The sequence below is a fragment of the Globicephala melas genome, chromosome 3, assembly GCF_963455315.2.
Source record: "Globicephala melas chromosome 3, mGloMel1.2, whole genome shotgun sequence".
Classification (NCBI taxonomy): Eukaryota; Metazoa; Chordata; class Mammalia; order Artiodactyla; family Delphinidae; genus Globicephala; species Globicephala melas.
Genome location: NC_083316.1, coordinates 142,760,923 through 142,777,935, shown reverse-complemented (window position 1 = coordinate 142,777,935; position 17,013 = coordinate 142,760,923). Strand labels below are relative to the sequence as shown.

The window sequence follows — 17,013 nt, the reverse complement described above, 5'->3', positions numbered from 1 at the left end:
CTGCCCATTAGGCCCCAATATTGCATTTTACACAGGATGCAAGATCATACGAGAGACTGATGTAATACTTAGGCACAAAACCAACTGGCAGATTTAACGCTGCTGAAATCCCCTCTATTCAGAAGGAACAAATCAAGCCCAGGGTGCCGTTTTTGACAGATTCCTGCATGTTCCTCATTACGGATAGATGAAAGAAGACAACTCCGAGTTCTGGGGCACAACCCCCCTGCATTTGCATACTGTCATTTGTAAACGGAAAGAAACACAGCCCCGCATTTGCCCAGAGGTGAATGTTTACTCAGAAAGGTGACTTCTGACATTGACAATAATGTCAGTTTTCCATCTGCATATTTTAAGGTAATGCATCCTGCCTTTAAGTGCTTTCAGTTCAGCTTCTTGGTTTCCCTCTTTCAATGAGCACAGTGACACCCAGACCTCGAGGGCTCAATTTGAATAACTTTCTGGGAGGAGAGAAAAATGCAGTAAGGCTTCCTTCTAGCCCAAGGACAGGCACAGGGGTTGCTAAAAAGTGAGCGCGATAACTGTAGTCTTTTATCTTCTTTACCCCAGCAACTCCGCTAGCTCAGGGCTAAAAGGTTCACCCCAGGCTGTGGATGAAGCCTTCTCTAAAATGTGGTTTATCCCTGGAGATCTCCCTGGAACATGTGCTCAGGTAGCTGAGCAGTTCATCAGCATAGCAATTTGCCCAGTCAGCTCCATCCATCAAAGCAGGGAAGTGTGGCTGGTGGAGGGGAGACTCGTGGGAGAGCTCCCCATGGGCAGGTAGAGAAGGCACATTCAACCAGAGATCATAAATATGCATCCCGGCCCTGATCTCCTCTGCATGAGGGTGACAGACCGGGGAAGAGGCAATCCTCATGGCCCACAGTCTCCCAGTGCCCCCGTTCTGCTTAGGAATGTGCTCTATTTATTTCTAAAAAGGTAGGCTTATTTGCCACACGTGACTCAGTGGACTGCCTGAAACACAGAGGCAAGGGTGATTGCTCTTTCTGGCTTCCAGATCACAAGGCTTACAAATCACATCCCACAGAAGTCTACTTCTTGGGAAGCTGCTCTTTGCCAGGTGGGATCTGACAAAGGGTGAGACAGCATCTCACTCCTTGGAGCGCTGACAATCGAGACAATTTAAATTGAATTGCTAAATTAATTTAAATAGGATATAAGAAGCACTGTGATGGAAAAAAACAGATGGTGCCACGAGAGCAGGGAAGAGGAACCTTACTTAACTGTGGGTGGCATGGGGAGGGGTGGTCACTGAAAATTTCCTGGGAGAAGTAAAATCTGGACGGAGACATAAAAAAGCAAATAGCAGCTTGGAGCGTCAAATCGGAGTTACAAGAAGTGGAAGGAAGACTCAGCAGTCTCTCAAATTTACCCTCAACTACGATTTTTTTTCTTTTTTGCCACAGCAGCAGGAATGTGAAATTCAGAATTTCCCAGCATCTCTCTCTTGGCCAGACCCTATCTAAAGATGCCTATTTTAAGAAGCCAAAGTAAAGAGACACAACGTAGACCACCAGCAGGAAGAGCCTGGAAATTCAGACTTTCATTGGTCAAGTCACCTTTCTCCCCTAGAAAGCCCGGATTAACAATGTATTGCTCGTCAGTTGTTCACTGGCTTCTTTGCCTTGCAAGCATGCAAGGGCTAAAGTGAAAAAGAAAAGGAAAAAAAAGTGCTCTCTGTAAATTAATGCTTGTCAAGCTCAACATGTTGGAGAGCTAGGGAAGGCTTCATTAAAGTAAACAGACAATTCAAAGTGAGGGGAAGTTCAGCCTACATGGGAGAATCATTCCAGGTATTAAAACAAATTCAAGAAAAGTTAGAAGTACCCACTGCCAGTTACCATTTGCTCCAGGCAAGGCTGGTAATGAAGTTAGCAAACTGTCTCCAAATTTGGTGTTAGCATGACTTTGTTTACTGAAAGATGCTGAGCGATTGAAGATGATGTGTTTGTATCTGTGTGAGGCATCTTCTTCCCCCCCGCCCCCCTGCCCCGCAACCCCGCCTTTTCTCCCTATTCCCCATCCCATCAGAAACCTAACAACAATAATACAATCCTCCTTCAGCCTGCAGTGCCTTAGTATCTCAGCTGGTTTCTGTGCTTGGGGACACTTGACATTTGCTGATCACTTGGGAGCGCGAGGCTGCCATTTCAAACACTCAGCATAAAGAATCTAATGGAAAGAATACAATGACATTGACTTGGGAGCTGGGAAAAGCTATTGGTAAAAGCTGTGCTTTCTAGGGCCTGTGTAGGTGAGAGAGAAAATGAACACAGCAGACAGGATGGAACACAAACCAATCTACCTCAAGAAGCACTTTTCAGAAAGATCTTTTAAAGCATTCACGTGCTTAGGCCATCTTTTTCTCTAAGCAGTAAGCCTTGCATGGGCTGCCTTCAAAGAGAGAGTTGGAATAAACTCTTGCGGCTTGGAGCGCCAATATTTAATAGGGTGTGCGTTAGGGCCACAGAACTGGTTTCTGGAATTGCTCTGCAGGGAGAAGGCAGGCCAGAGAGAAAGTGTGAACGTGGACTTTACAAACTAGAAAATCAGTGATAACGGAAAAGGAATCAAGGGAGGAAGGGGAAAAAAAAAAAACAACTCTGACAGTTCAATTGGATTTTGGTAAAGGATTTCCTGCATGGCAGTCATTCTTTACACCAAAAGACAGCAGCTTTTGGAGGGCAAGATACAGGGGCCTTATAGCAATTCTTGTGGTAACAACTGTAAGGAGGAATTCTGATTGCTTTGCAACCTCTATGTAAACTCAATGAAGCACCTTGAGTTGGATGTTTTTAAAACTGGGTCAGAGGAAGGGAAACGGCACCCTGAATGCTGATGCTACTCTACAATAGATTGAAAACGCTGTGGCAGTCAATCTGTCAAAGCCTTTGCCTAAGCACAGAAGTGAACCAGCACAGCAAAAGCCTTTCTGATAAACAGAGATCAATATTAAGAAAGTATCTAAAATCGGCTTTTCATCCCTAACCTTACCATTGCCCGTTGACAACCCGAACCCTGCAGATTGGGGCACCAACTTAAATCCCAGAGGGCCTCACATAGGCAAAAGAAACACACGAAGATAAGAAGGGGAGGGAAGCAGCTCTGAGAAAATGATTGGCCATTGCAAACATTATGCATTCTTGTTGATCTTTAGTGGAATTTCTTCTACCTGATAAAGCAGCTCGAATGTGTTATGCAGATGAAAAACAGATCATAGACCTGCTTAGGTTCTCCCACACCTAAAAGGAGAAATATGGGTGTTTGGGGATGTGGCAGGAGGAGGTTTTTTTCCTCCTAAAAAGCTGCTCAGATTCTTAGTTCATCTGTAGGCTACCTTAGATCTGTGTATGCACGCACGCACACTGTGTGCGTCTGTGTGTGTGAGAGAGAGATGGAAAATGAGTCACTTTGATTCCCTTCCAAAAAGCCATCTGAGAATCAAGAACTACGTGTTCCTCAGGCTAGCCCCAAGTCAGGCGGTGCTTCCGCATCTGCTTAATTCTTTCCAGCCACACAGCTGATTCCTGCAGCCCTCAGCTCATTGGTGCAAGCATACTGATGATTCAAAGTTGATGAAACTTTTCTAATCAGTGATGTTGTTAGATGTGGCCCTTTTGGCACTCTCTCTCTATCTCTGGCCCAGCGGATATATGATCATCGTTGGATGCCTCTGTGGTGGGAGGGGGAATGTCAAGGGCCCGAGCTCAGAACAGCTGTCGGGAAACTCAGGAAGCTAAGTGGAGATGCCAGTTTCCGCAGAGGGCCCTGGGATAGATTCTGATGCCAGTTTCCGCAGAGGGCCCTGGGATAGATTCCGATGCCTCACGTCAGGGCCACTGGGCCTTAATCAGAGGTTGGCAGGGCATTTTGTGGGGTTGTGTACTACTTGGGGATTTTAACCTTGTGCCTTCAATTTGTTAATAATCGAAAGCTGAAACATGTATCAGTTATGAAGACAAATTTCTCTTTTGCCTTGATACTAACATTTTCATAGAATCTGATTGTTGAGTGATTTTTCCTAATAGCAGTTCACAGTCTTCAAGGTGGAGAAAAACACAGCATTGGGCCTTTTTCTAGAGTTAAGGAATCTCTCGGAGCGGTCTCTTTGGGACGCTCGGTTAGTCATTCATTCTGCAAAACACTGGCAGAGAACCTACCATGTACCAGGCACCATTCTGGGCACATGGGATATATTTTTGAACAAAATAGACCAAGTTTCCTGCCCTGGTGGTGCTTATATACCTGTGGGTAGAGGCAAAGAAACCATAACATAATAAATAACTACACAGCATGTCAGAAACTCAGAAGTACCATGAACACACAGAAAAAAAGAAAGAAAAAAAATACAACGAGGTAAAGGGGACTGAGAGTGAGAGGGCTGGGTAGGAGACAGAGTGATTTACTTTTACATAGCATATCCAGGACAGGACTCACTGACAAAGTTCCTTAAAAAAAAAGACTGAAAAGAGATACAGCAGCAAGTTGAGAAAGGAGGATGCATTCACTCACTATCTTAGTCACAGACAGTCCTGGACACGGTGCCACAGAGGCACTCAGTGGGTGCCTTGCTGGGCGGGAGTGTGGACACACTGGGTGGACAGAGCAACAAGGGGCCAGCTACGGGGGGGAGCACACGCACTCGGGACCGACGTTTATTTACAAGTCACTCCATCAAGGGTGCTTAGGGCAGCCTCAATGCAATCTGACTGTCGGCTCCAGGGTTAATGACCTTCTGGACCAGAAATCAAAATCCTAGTCAAAGGAGAAAAGGGAAAAAGGGGACAAGTGGGAGGAGCCCCGGCTGCCTGAGTAGGATGTTTGGACCCACTCGCAGAGACACTACAGCGTGGACTTCCTCCTAGGTTCCTGCAGTCTCCAAAAGGGTATTCAACTCTCTGCTTGTCTGACATAAAGTAATAACAGAGGGTTGTCACTGGGCAATAGAAGATGGGATGACTTTATTTCCTTTTCTTCCAGAGGCATGTCCCAGGCTCCTATTTAATGACAGGAGACACTGTATGTAAGTAAGGGAAGCCAGGACTTACCACACCTCTGGGGAGACCAGGAGAAAATGCACCACACGGAGTTTTAATCGGGGAGGAGCCCGCCTCACATTCTACTTGATTAGGTAGCTTAGGATGGGCCAGTCCCTCTCTCCAAATACCCACAACTCTTCACTCTGGACGGCCACACTCAAATATAACCCATTTCACATTTCTGAATATTCAACAATTCCAAAGGAAGCACAAGTCTCCGAAAAACAAAATCTACTGTTTTGGAAAAAGAACGCAATGCTTTATTTCACACCCTGAAACTAAAGAAATCCTGTCTCCAGGTGGGGACTCGTCGGCATCTTTGGAAACTAGCCCTTGTATCTTGATTGTTGCAGGAACCTCCAGGCTCATGACTGTCTCTCTCAAGCAACAGATTCCATGATCTCCCCTCGGGTCCGCCAGCTGGGAAGTGACACCCACCCTGCCGGAAGGGAGCTGATTCCCATCCCCGCCAGGCAGAGCACAGCTTCCGGGCAAATCTAGGCTTGTCCGTCAGGGCGCTGTCTGCATTCCTGTTCCGTCTGTCCTCGCAGCCCCATGACTCACATCCCCGCTTATCAGCACCTCCCCGTCACTTCCCCATCACTCTTCGGCGTTCCTGGGAACTAACGACTTCATACTCATGAAATTTTATGACACTGTGCAAGGCTCGGGAAAATCTGCACATTTTCCACTTACAGAATTAGAGTCCTAATAAATGTGTCCATGTGCAGAAACTGAGTCCTGACAAAGAGCAAATGCTAGTAAAACCTAACATTTACAGAACACTTACCATGTGCTGGGCACTTATGAACACTCCATATTGAACACTTATGTGTACTAAGTCCTCTGAGTGCACTGGTATCATTTAATCTTCATCATAGCCTTTTAGTTATGAACGAGAATACTGAGACATGGAGAGGTCAAGCAACTTGCGAGTTAAGAAACACCTAGTAAGTGGCAGAACCGAGATTTGAACCCAAGACTTTGAACACATGCGTTTAACCACTGAATGCTAATACTTTTCATAGTGACTAGCAGTATGTATTTATAAGAGATTACATATTTATGCAAAGTATTAAGCTATCCATAATAAACAAACTATGGCGTAAGGACTAACAGGGTAGAGGGGTCAGAAGAGGGAGAACCAGCTGGGCTGTAGTTTTAGCTCCAGCTGTTACTATGTCAGTCAAGGTCACAGTCTGAAAGCAGATGACACACAAACTGGGTAAAGTGAGGAAAGTTTATTCAGTGGACTATTTTAGAAGTCGTGGTCAGGGATCAGGGAAAACAGAAGGGTCGGTGCAGTGCTCTTGGGCAAGCCAAAGAGGGAAGTTGCCGGCATTGGCAAGGGTCAAGGGGAGGGAGTGACGAGGGGAACCAGAAAGAGAAAACTATATGGAGAGGGCCCCCTGAGAGGGTTGGCATCTCGGGGACAGCTCGTGGCCCTATGACAAAGAGGAAGCTGGTGATAAGTACCCTGCCCCCCTTCCCTCCACCCTCTGATCTCTTCCCACTGAGTAAACAGTTGGCAGCCAGGGGACAAGGGCGACCACAGTGCAGCCTATGTGGTCAGCTTTCAGGACAGAGAGCGAGGTCTTGAAAGATGGAGGGGCACGTGAAGGACACATGCAAGATATGGAACACAGTCATTATCATGATAAACTGGGACAAATCTCAACCTCCCTGGGACTTGATTTCTTCATCATTATAATGAGACAGTTGGACCACATGCAATTTATGCTGCCTTCCAGCTCTGACATTTTAAGATTTGATGAATCCACCCTCCACCTATGTCTCAAGAGATTTTTCAGAATAACTTCAAAAAGAAAGTTGAAAAGACAGCCCTCACCAGGCCAACTCTGGCGATATTCTGTGTCACTTCTGCACGTGCGCGCGGATGAAAGCACGAAGGCAGACGGTGGCTGAGGTGGGAGGGCATCTGTCTGTTCTAGAAAGTAACCGGGGCACTGTTCAATGATCTAAGAAGGCAGCTTGAGAATATGAAATTGTCCCGACAAAGGAAAAAATGTCACGCAAAATCCCTCGCCCTCTTTCTGCCGAAGAAAGTACTGCCAAGCATACTTGGTAAACCTGAAAAGAGATGCCTCCCTTTTCATGGGAGCCTGTGTCATGACAGTTCAAGTCCCATCCCTGTGTTCTGACAAAGAGCCAGTGGACACCTGCTGTTGGGCCTGAATGCGGATGTTGGGAAGCAGGGCCTTGGTTGGGGGAAGGGAGGGGTGGGAGGAGGGAATTGTATCCGCCTGAATCCAGTGAGGTTCATCCAGGTAGCCATTAGAAAGTGTTCCTAGGGACCTCCCTGGCGATCCAGCGGTTAGGACACTGCGCTTCCACAGCAGGGGGCACAGGTTTGATCCCTGGTTGGTGAACTAATCCCACATGCTGTGCAGTGCAGCCAAAAAAAAAAAAAGAAAGTGTCCCTAGATACTTCATGCGTGGGTCTTAGCTCTCAAGGTCTCTGGCTGGCCAGTTTTCAACAGAGTGCTAAGCTCCACGAGGGCGTCTGCCCTCCCTGGCTGCTGGGGGCACACTTGCTTGTTCTCAAACGTGGAGGGACCTGATGTGTGATGATGTGAAGGATGTTGGTGTTTCCCCCAGCTCTCCCTGATCCCTTCTATTCAACTGTCAATGAGATCACACTACTATAGAATCGGCCTTCTGTCTTCTCTAGAGTCATGATAGAGAATATTAACCCTCCATCAGATTTAGTAATGATTTGCTTTTTAAATGACAGGAAATTCACAGCATCTCAGGGCCCCTAAACCCAGGGAGCAGAGTGCGTGCACATGCGGCACGCGTGTGTACGCATGTGTGGAGCAGGGAAGGAAGGCATCGCACACTCAAATTGAACTTGTTCTACTCCACACTGTCCTTACCGTGGCCTGCAGGGCAAGCAGTGGGCCACACAAGGAAAATGGCAAATATATGTTAGGCAAGTATGGAAGTGGGAACCTGTATTTGTGTGGTTGTGTCTCTACCACCTACAGGTCATTTGCATAAGAAAACAAAAGCCTGAGACGAGGAGTGAAGTACCAACACATCCACTCTCAGTTGTATGACCTTGGATGAGTCCTTTGCCATTAGTTTCCTCCTTCACGAAATGGAGCTAATAAAAATCGTAATACCTACCACACAGGGTTGATGTAATGCTCAAGTGAGATCAATTCGATAAAATGAGTAAAAGAACTCTGTAAAACATAAATTGCCCTGAAATGCACGGGATTATTATTACTCTATTTAAATTGCCGTGACAGCAGTGTGCCCTTCGAAGGCAAATAGTACACCTGAAGATGGGTCAACAGACCCAGCACCTGTAGCAGAATACACCAGGAGTTTCTTAAAAATCTGTTCAGCACACTAAATATCAGATACAGATCGCAAGAATCATCCATGTTTTGAAGAAAAGTTCGGTTAATAGAATGAATCATTTCCGCTCTCTTTTTGCCTGTTTTTAAAAATGCTTCAACCTCACACCAGTCAGAATGGCCATCACCAAAAAATCTACAAACAATAAATGCTGGCAAGGGTGTGGAGAAAAGGGAACCCTCTTGCACTGTTGGTGGGAATGTAAATTGATACAGCCACTATGGAGAACAGTATGGAGGTTCCTTAAAAAACTAAACATAGAACTACCATATGACCCAGCAATCCCACCACTGGGCATATACCCTGAGAAAACCATCATTCAAAAAGAGTCATGTACCACAATGTTCATTGCAGCTCTGTTTACAATAGCCAGGACATGGAAGCAACCTAAATGTCCATCGACAGATGAATGGATAAAGAAGATGTGGCACATATATACAATGGAATATTACTCGGCCATAAAAAGAAACAAAATTGAGTTATTTGTAGTGAGGTGGATGGACCTAGAGTTTGTCATACAGAGTGAAGTAAGTCAGAAAGAGAAAAACAAATACCATATGCTAACACATATATATGGAATCTAAAAAAAAAAATGGTTCTGAAGAACCTAGGGGCAGCACGGGAATAAAGATGCAGACATAGACAATGGACCTGAGGATACGGGGACGGCTGGGACGAAGTGACAGAGTGGCATGGACTTATATACACTACCAAATGTAAAACAGATAGCTAGTGGGAAGCAGCCGCATAGCACAGGGAGATCAGCTCGGTGCTTTGTGTCCACCTAGAGGGGTGGGGTAGGGAGGGGGGGAGGGAGACGCAAGAGGACGGGATATGGGGATGTATGTATACGTATAGCTGATTCACTTTGTTATACAGCAGCAACTCACACAACAGTGTAAAGCAACTGTACTCCAATAAAGATGTTTAAAAAAGTAAAATGCCTCAACACAGAACTACAGCCAAGGGTAAAGCCAATCAGTGCACAGAGAGCTACCACAAATAGGTCTCTGGAGGGTGAAAAAATGTGACAGATGTAGACAGAGTCACTTGAAAGAATATTTCGGCCATAGACGTAAGATGCTTGACCTAACAGATGTTTACAGTTAATCAATCTCATTTTATATCTATGTTCACAGAATAGTTTTCTGATGCCATACCTGGCAGCCATCATGAAGGTAGTAGCAAAAATTGCAGATCCACAGCTTGATAGGAATTGGAAATTCTATTCGGTGACAAGAATCCACAGCTACTCTTAGAGAGCTGCAGGCAAAAGCAGTTTCACTGCCAAGCCCCCCATCCTTCCCTCAATACCCACTGAAGGCTTAAAGGAAATGCGCCAACTCCTCTGTCAATTAGGAAAGGTCCTTGCAAAGCCCCATCTGCATGCACCTCCCTCACCCTTACCCAGTGACTCCATCACAACCTTCCCATGGAGAGGACTCACAGGCAGAGGTGAGGCACTGACGCGTCTCCATGAGAGGCAGTCTGGCTTGCATTCAACTGTGCCAGCCACGCTGACGATCAGGAGAGGCTGGGTCACCGTTGGCATAAGCTGGGATGGGCTGCTCTTCCTTATGTGGTCCCCTCTACAGAAAATCACCAGCAGTCCCAGCCTGACACAGCTGAGGCCTTCTCCAGCTGCGAAGGAAAAACATCAGAGGCAATATCTGCTCTCCCCCTCCTCCCTTTTTTTCTCCCTTCCCTGTAGACAGACACAGCATGAGGTTCCTGAGGAATTAGCGTGGGAGGACGCCTCCCCCGCTGGCAGCCAAATGCCAACCGCAAGTCCTGCCCATGTCTGACATTTCTGCATTTCTCTGGGTTAACATTGTTTGACACACACTTTAAAAAATATCTCTTAAAAAGGTTTGTGCATGTGTGTGTGTATGTGTACAATTTCTGTTGTTTCGAGCATCATCATTGGGTGTATTTATTATTACTTCACACAACTATTCTCTTACTTGCTGACATATCTCTGCTTTGGCATTTCTACTTAGGTAGAAGTAATTGGTTTCAGAAGGCTGGAAACCCTTATTTGAAACCATGTGCACATTCTTGTTGATGGATGCCATAAAATGTTCCAACATCATCTTCCTTCAAGTAAAACAAGTGTTCAAATGCAGAAAGACAGAATGTGATTGACAGCATGGCATACTTACATTTTAACTACCTGTTGTCAAATTATTTTAAAGCACCTGTATATGAAGTGGGGTCAGTTCTCCTTCTTGGTCAGTTACCTTTAGATAAATCTTACCAAGTCTGAAAGGGATTCTGTCTCTCTTTCCGAACTAGAAAGTACTTGCCATTTCTTACGGTTCCTAACTGTCAAAGGGCTGATGAAAGCAAGGTATCTCTCAAACATTCATATAAGGTGCAGTCTCTGGGGGAGAAGAGGACAAACAGCTATCCATCATGTCTGGAAGAAAGGTCTAGCTGTAGCCTGTACACCCAGATAGCAGGGCTTTTTTTCTTGCAATGTTTCTGGATATGTTTTCGATTTTTTGGTTGTTTTTTTTTTTTTTGCAGTACGCGGGCCTCTCACTGCTGTGGCCTCTCCCGCTGTGGAGCACAGGCTCCGGACGCGCAGGCCCAGCAGCCATGGCTCACGGACCCAGCCGCTCCGCGGCACGTGGGATCTTCCCGGACCGGGGCACGAACCCGTGTCCCCTGCATCGGCAGGCGGACTCTCAACCACTGCGCCACCAGGGAAGCCCTCGATTTTTTTTCTTAAAGGAATGTCATGGTATAGCTGAAGTGGATGACATTGATGTGGCAAGACAAAGACAATTCTACCAAGAGACAACGAAGCCCAACTCCAGGTGGTGTGGGGAAGGCAACTGAATGGCTATGCAGACCTACAGCAGAATGAGCTACTGGGCATGGAGCCTCAACCCCAAGGGCTCTGGGTGCACGCGCAGGAACGCACCTCTGAATGTGTTATGTACCACCCCAGAATGCACTGCTACCGGTGGACTCTTCAAACACCTCCTTGGAAACTCAGGGCAGAAATTCCATCCACAGATTGTCTAAGTGATGCCCATCTATAAGCAATATAGCAACTCAGTTAAGCCTGAGGACTCTACAATCAGACTGCACGGTTTCAAATACCAGCTTTGTCACCTACTACTTAGGTGACAAATTAGGCAAGTGGCTTAGCCATACTGTGCCTCAGTTCCTCCATCCATACTACTGGAATGATAAAAGAAGCTACCTCAAAGCAATGTTATGACTGAGTTAATACATGCAAAAACACTTAAATCACTGCCTCTTCTGATCACTACTGTTAATATCCAGTCTCCTGCGTATTACTCCCCTACACAAGGGAAACTAGGTCACCTTCCATTCTTGGTTAGCTAGTGTTGTCAGAAATTTCTTCTCCACACGGAGTGCAAATTAAGCTGGCTAAAATTTCAATCGATTTACCCCAGGCCTAATAGGAAAGGCAGAGCCAGGATAAGTCTCATTTCTCTTCCCTTGACAGTTCTACACAGTATTTGAGACAGCTGTAATGTATCCCTACGTCTTCAAGACCAAGCCTTTCCAATTTTTAACGACTTTTCCTCATATAGCACATTTCCCAGATTTTTCTTCATCTTTATCCTGTTTCTTTGATTCAGATTTGTCAGCATCTTTAAATTGCATCATATCAAAGAGAACAGAATTTTCTGGGTGTGGTCTAAGAATGCAAACTATGGGAGACTACTGTTTTTCTTAGCCCAGATACAATGTTTCTTCAATCTTCAAAACCACCAGGCACAGTCAAAATTCATATTCAAAGAGCCACCCCTTGCCCCAAATGCATGTTTCAGATACTTAGAGGACTAAAGGAATTCTCCTTCTCTTTCTTCTGACATCAGTATGAAGGATACATAGAGTCAAGCACTCTCTTGTGCACAGACCCATATAACTAAACATTTGCAATTATCTTGAGCCTAAAGAACCTTCTGGAAAATTAGTTCATAGCTCTCCTGGATGGAAATATATATCTGGAACTAAGATTGCAAAACACCTGGGTGATCAATCAGCATAACCATCTTATTTTTCGAAAGAAACTCAGAGAGCTTAAATGACTTACCCAAACTCACATATGGACGGAGCTGAGAGTTAAGCCAATATGAAATCATGAACAAGAACTTTCCCAATGCCTCTCTACATGACCAACTGAAAGTTTTCCTTCTCATAAGCACAGTATAATCCAGCCTATTTCTTTTCAAAGGAGATTCACCAGTGGAACTGGGCAGCTTTTCCACCACAGCAAATCAGCGCACCTGACTGGCCATCCTCATTGAAAGAGAGCTGGATGTAGGTGTGGGAAGTGATGAATGATAAGTAGAGTGGAGTCTCAGAAGGGTATTTCAAAAAGGGGCCCCAAGAGCTATAGGAGAACGTTATATAGGTCTTTCTACCTGCAATCTCTTTCAAATTTCTCAGGATAAAATCATCATATACCTTTCATTTACATTTGCTTGTGTGTCCATATTGTTGACTCTGCAGTAGTATGTCCTCTACAAAGAGATTTGTCTCTAAATTTTTCCTGACTGTACTGACAGACAGATGACCTGGACAACGAATGGGAAATTCACTTACTTCTTTCTAAAAGGAAATTAACCAAAACATGCTTTCTACTGTCTGACAAAGATAATGTGAAACTGAATATAAAATATGTGTTTGTGTTGTAGCTTTAAAAGCAACCGAAACAGTGGGAATGCTACTTTTAAAGCAGTTTCTTATCCTGGAAGCAGTTGTAACTAAAATCAAAACAACAACAACGAAAGCAAAAAACAAAACAAACAAACCTCAGGTCACAGGATTGGTTGTTCAACACGTAAGAAGATATTTCCCTGACTCTCTCTGCTAAAATGGCTTTTCCCTTTTCTCAGTTTACTTTGCATAATTCCCGTGGCACATTACATATTTCATGGTAATAGTCTGTGTACGTTATTTCCAATCCGTTACTAGATTGTAAACTTCCGAGGCAAAAGGACAAATTATCATGCTGTTCTCTGCCATCATTGCATCTTACACAGTATGACAACCTCGTGTTGGTTCTCTCAATATCACTCTTGCTCCTCTCTCTAATTCTTTATCCACATGGCAGGCAAAATGATCTTTTAAAGACAAATCTGATTATGACAGCCCCTTCTTCAAAATCCTTCGCTGGCTTCCCAGTTTTCCGAGGATGGAGTCCGTATCCCTTTAAGATGGACCGGGAACCTGTGTTGGATCTGGACCTTGCCCACGGAGCACAGGCTCCGGACGCGCAGGCTCAGCGGCCACGGCTCACGGGCCCAGCCGCTCCGCGGCAGGTGGGATCTTCCCAGACCGGGGCACGAACCCGTGTCCCCTGCATCGGCAGGCGGACTCTCAACCACTGCGCCACCAGGGAAGCCCTTGCCCACTTCTTACCATCTGTTTCACTCCTCTCTCCTGCTCCCTCTCTCTGCCCCAGGAACCTTAACCTTTCATTCTTGGAACTCACTATTTTCCTCCCAGTCCACACATATTCCTCCTCTCCCTCCCTCCCCTAACCCCTTCTTCTGGTTACCTACTATTAATCAGTTCAGTTCTTTAGGGAAGCCTTTCCTGATATCATATTCAAGTCAGGCCCCCCTGATGTTACATACTGTTGTCCTATCCTATAAATTTTCTCTAAGACTTACCTAAAGCATAATTTCTGAAATACTGGTGGAATATGATATAGTCACATCAGAAAATGTTAAGTCCTAAGTTCTCAGAGACCTTCTAGAGAGCCATGCCACAGAAGGAGGAATTCTATCTCCCTCCTGGAAATAAAATATCTGTCCAGACATATTTCTGGAGGGGGTAGCAGTTAGAATCTACCATAATGCCGAATCAGCCACCCACATCATTTTTACGTAAAAAAAAAGCCCCAGGCTGGTTAATGAGCAAAGTATTCAAAAGACTCCCAGAGGTCTAGGGAAAGGATCAAAATGTAGGTACATTACTTTAACATAGTGTGGTTTCAAAGTCCCAGTTGTCCATTCTTGATTAACTGCCTCTTTGGTATATCAATCATCCCAGCAGAAAATGTTAGGTCACCACAAACATAGCACACCTGGACTCATCCCCTTCATAATCAGACTCAAACTTCAGAGAATGCTGGTGTCAAAAGAAGAGGACCATTGCTGGATGACAAGGGCAAAGCTATCATCAAGAATTACTCAGGACATTAGAAGTCAAGGAGAAAGATGCTGCTCTGATAATCGGACCCCTTAACCCGCGGGTGTCACTGGAGCCCCTGAAGCTCTAAGCACATTTACGGGAACACCAACTGGAACATATAAGAGCATAGGGCTAAGCCATCCTGCTGGAGCAGCGGAAGAGAGATGGAGAATTTACATTCATTGAGCACCTATTCCGTGCCAGTTCTCTGTTAGGGGCTTTACAGCCAGTTTATCATTTAAATCAACTTGTCACTAGGCGCAGTCTCTCCTTCCTTAAGAGTTCTCCAGGGACGGTGATAACTTTCCCCCTGAATAATGAACCAATCCTGCAAGGCACCCCCTTATGCCTTTTCACTTTAAAACATCATCTCCATTACTTTTGGCAGCGTCTACTACACCTGATCAAAGCAAAAGAGAGATTATTAAGGTGATGATGATTTTATCAGAATGGGCAATGTAGCTAGGGATCGAGCCACTTCCAGATCCCAATTCTGCCCCCAGATTGCCTCCTTCAAAAAAGGAGGTGTTGATCTTCTTATAAATCTAATATACGTGGTCTAAGAGATTTGGGGTAAAAAGCAAAGATACCCACTCAAAAAACAGAGATATCAAATGCTAATGCACGTCACTGGCTGATCTCACTGTGCTGCTCCCCCCTCCCATGCTGACCTGGAAGACGTGGGTCATAGGACTCAGCATTGAATTCGTAGACCTACTCAGCCTTTATAAATCTCACTTTCTTTCCCTTGAACTTTTATTTCCTTCTGTTCATCTAATTATGGATATCTGAACATTCTTTTTGCCCTAACCTACTCAAGTGTAAGTCTTTTAAAGACAGGAATCATATCTTATTTATGTCCGTTCTTAATATAAATACCTTGTATACTTCTTGTCCTAAATAACACATTTTTTTCACTTTTGCCTCAGTTGCTCTGCTGTTACAGTCAAAGTAATACTCATTTTCAATAGACATGTAATGAAATCCATATCATTAGGTTTGATTCCTTTAAAAAATGGAGATATACATACAAAAATGTGCATTGTTCTTATCTTAATGAAAAACCAGCAGTTTCTTACAGATTGAAATGTCTTTATACACAACACCTTAAAGAGGGGTCAATGACATAATGGAATTACAAAAACTTCTCAATACATACCATAACATAATTTAATCTAACTATTAAATTGGGGTGGGGAGAATTCTATGTACTCTTCTTACCAGAAAGAAGAACTATAGAAAAAGAAAATACTGACCAATGGGAAAAAATTCTGTTTATGACCACAGGCAATTGGAAGACATACAGACAACTAATACCACAGTAGGAAGTAGTATAGGGTAGTACATTTTCAAAAAGGAATTCTCTGGGATGTGGAGGTTATAAAAGGTAAAACTATGCTTTTATCTTAGAAATGTTTAAGGAAAAATGATCACATTACTAAAGGTTTCTGGCAACTGGAAAGTAACAAGGATTAGCCAGAGAAGCTTTATAAGAAACTGTCAAAAAGACTGAGAATGTACAGAGAAGAGGATCTGAAATAAAATGCAGTGTGTCACTTAAGATGATAAAAAACAAAGAACAGGAACCTACACTTATCATTAAAAGAAACTTCACAACTAGGACCACCTGTTGTTTTTTCTAATTCATCAAATAGTTGAAAATAAAAGTCACAGGATACTGTTGACACTGAAGACCAAATCCACAGCAAGTAACCAAGAATCAAATTCAGTTTTTAATCCCTTCAAATGAATGAGATGGTATTTCCGCCCCCCCAGCAAAGGGAAGACAGCCTCATCATCAAATGACTCAGAAAAGGCCCAACTGATGTTACTGAAATTTGGCAAAAGTATTCACATTTCAGCTGAGTTATAAGGTTGAGGTTTTACAGCCCAGAGGCATATCTTTAAGAAAGTTATAGGGGAACATAAATAGATTTTTAGAATAGAAATGGCTCTTTCAGCATAGGTTAATGGAAGATATTCTATCACTAACATGGGCAGGGAAAATGGAGAACTGATATAACAGGTTACCGAGGCCTGATAGCGAAATTGCCAATCTTTACGGAAGTTTTGCAGAATATTTAAGAAAGACACAGAAGGAAGGGCTTTACGTCTTTAAATGTGACTATTTCTCTCCATTTATCCTGTTAGGCCCATATTCTAAGCCACCGGGATATGTCACTTGCTCCCTGCTAATTCCTCCTCCATACATTGCCTTGAGAGGTGGTGTTTTGATTTTTTGTTTTGCTTGGTTGTTTTTGTTTTGTTTTAATGCAAAACTGAGCATAAGCCCACTGCCTTCTGCCCCTGAAAGACAGGTCCTCTTGTCATACTCTATTTCTTCATGGCTCTTGTCATACTCTATTTCTTCATGGCT

General features: G+C 44.2%; 1 protein-coding gene across 6 annotated transcripts in view; it reads right to left on the bottom strand.

The window, feature by feature from the left end:
• The window catches only part of TENM2 (teneurin transmembrane protein 2), a 3,004,989-nt gene that overhangs the window by 518,789 nt on the left and 2,469,187 nt on the right, over positions 1-17,013 (bottom strand). The window contains exon 1 of one of the 6 annotated variants that reach the window (XM_060296576.1): positions 9,898-10,005. The exons of the other annotated variants lie outside the window; for them this stretch is intronic. Coding sequence (XP_060152559.1) covers positions 9,898-9,949 — 52 coding nt within the window. The 5' untranslated portion in view covers positions 9,950-10,005. Of the gene's footprint in view, positions 1-9,897; positions 10,006-17,013 lie in introns of those variants that run through there. 6 annotated transcript variants of the gene reach the window in all.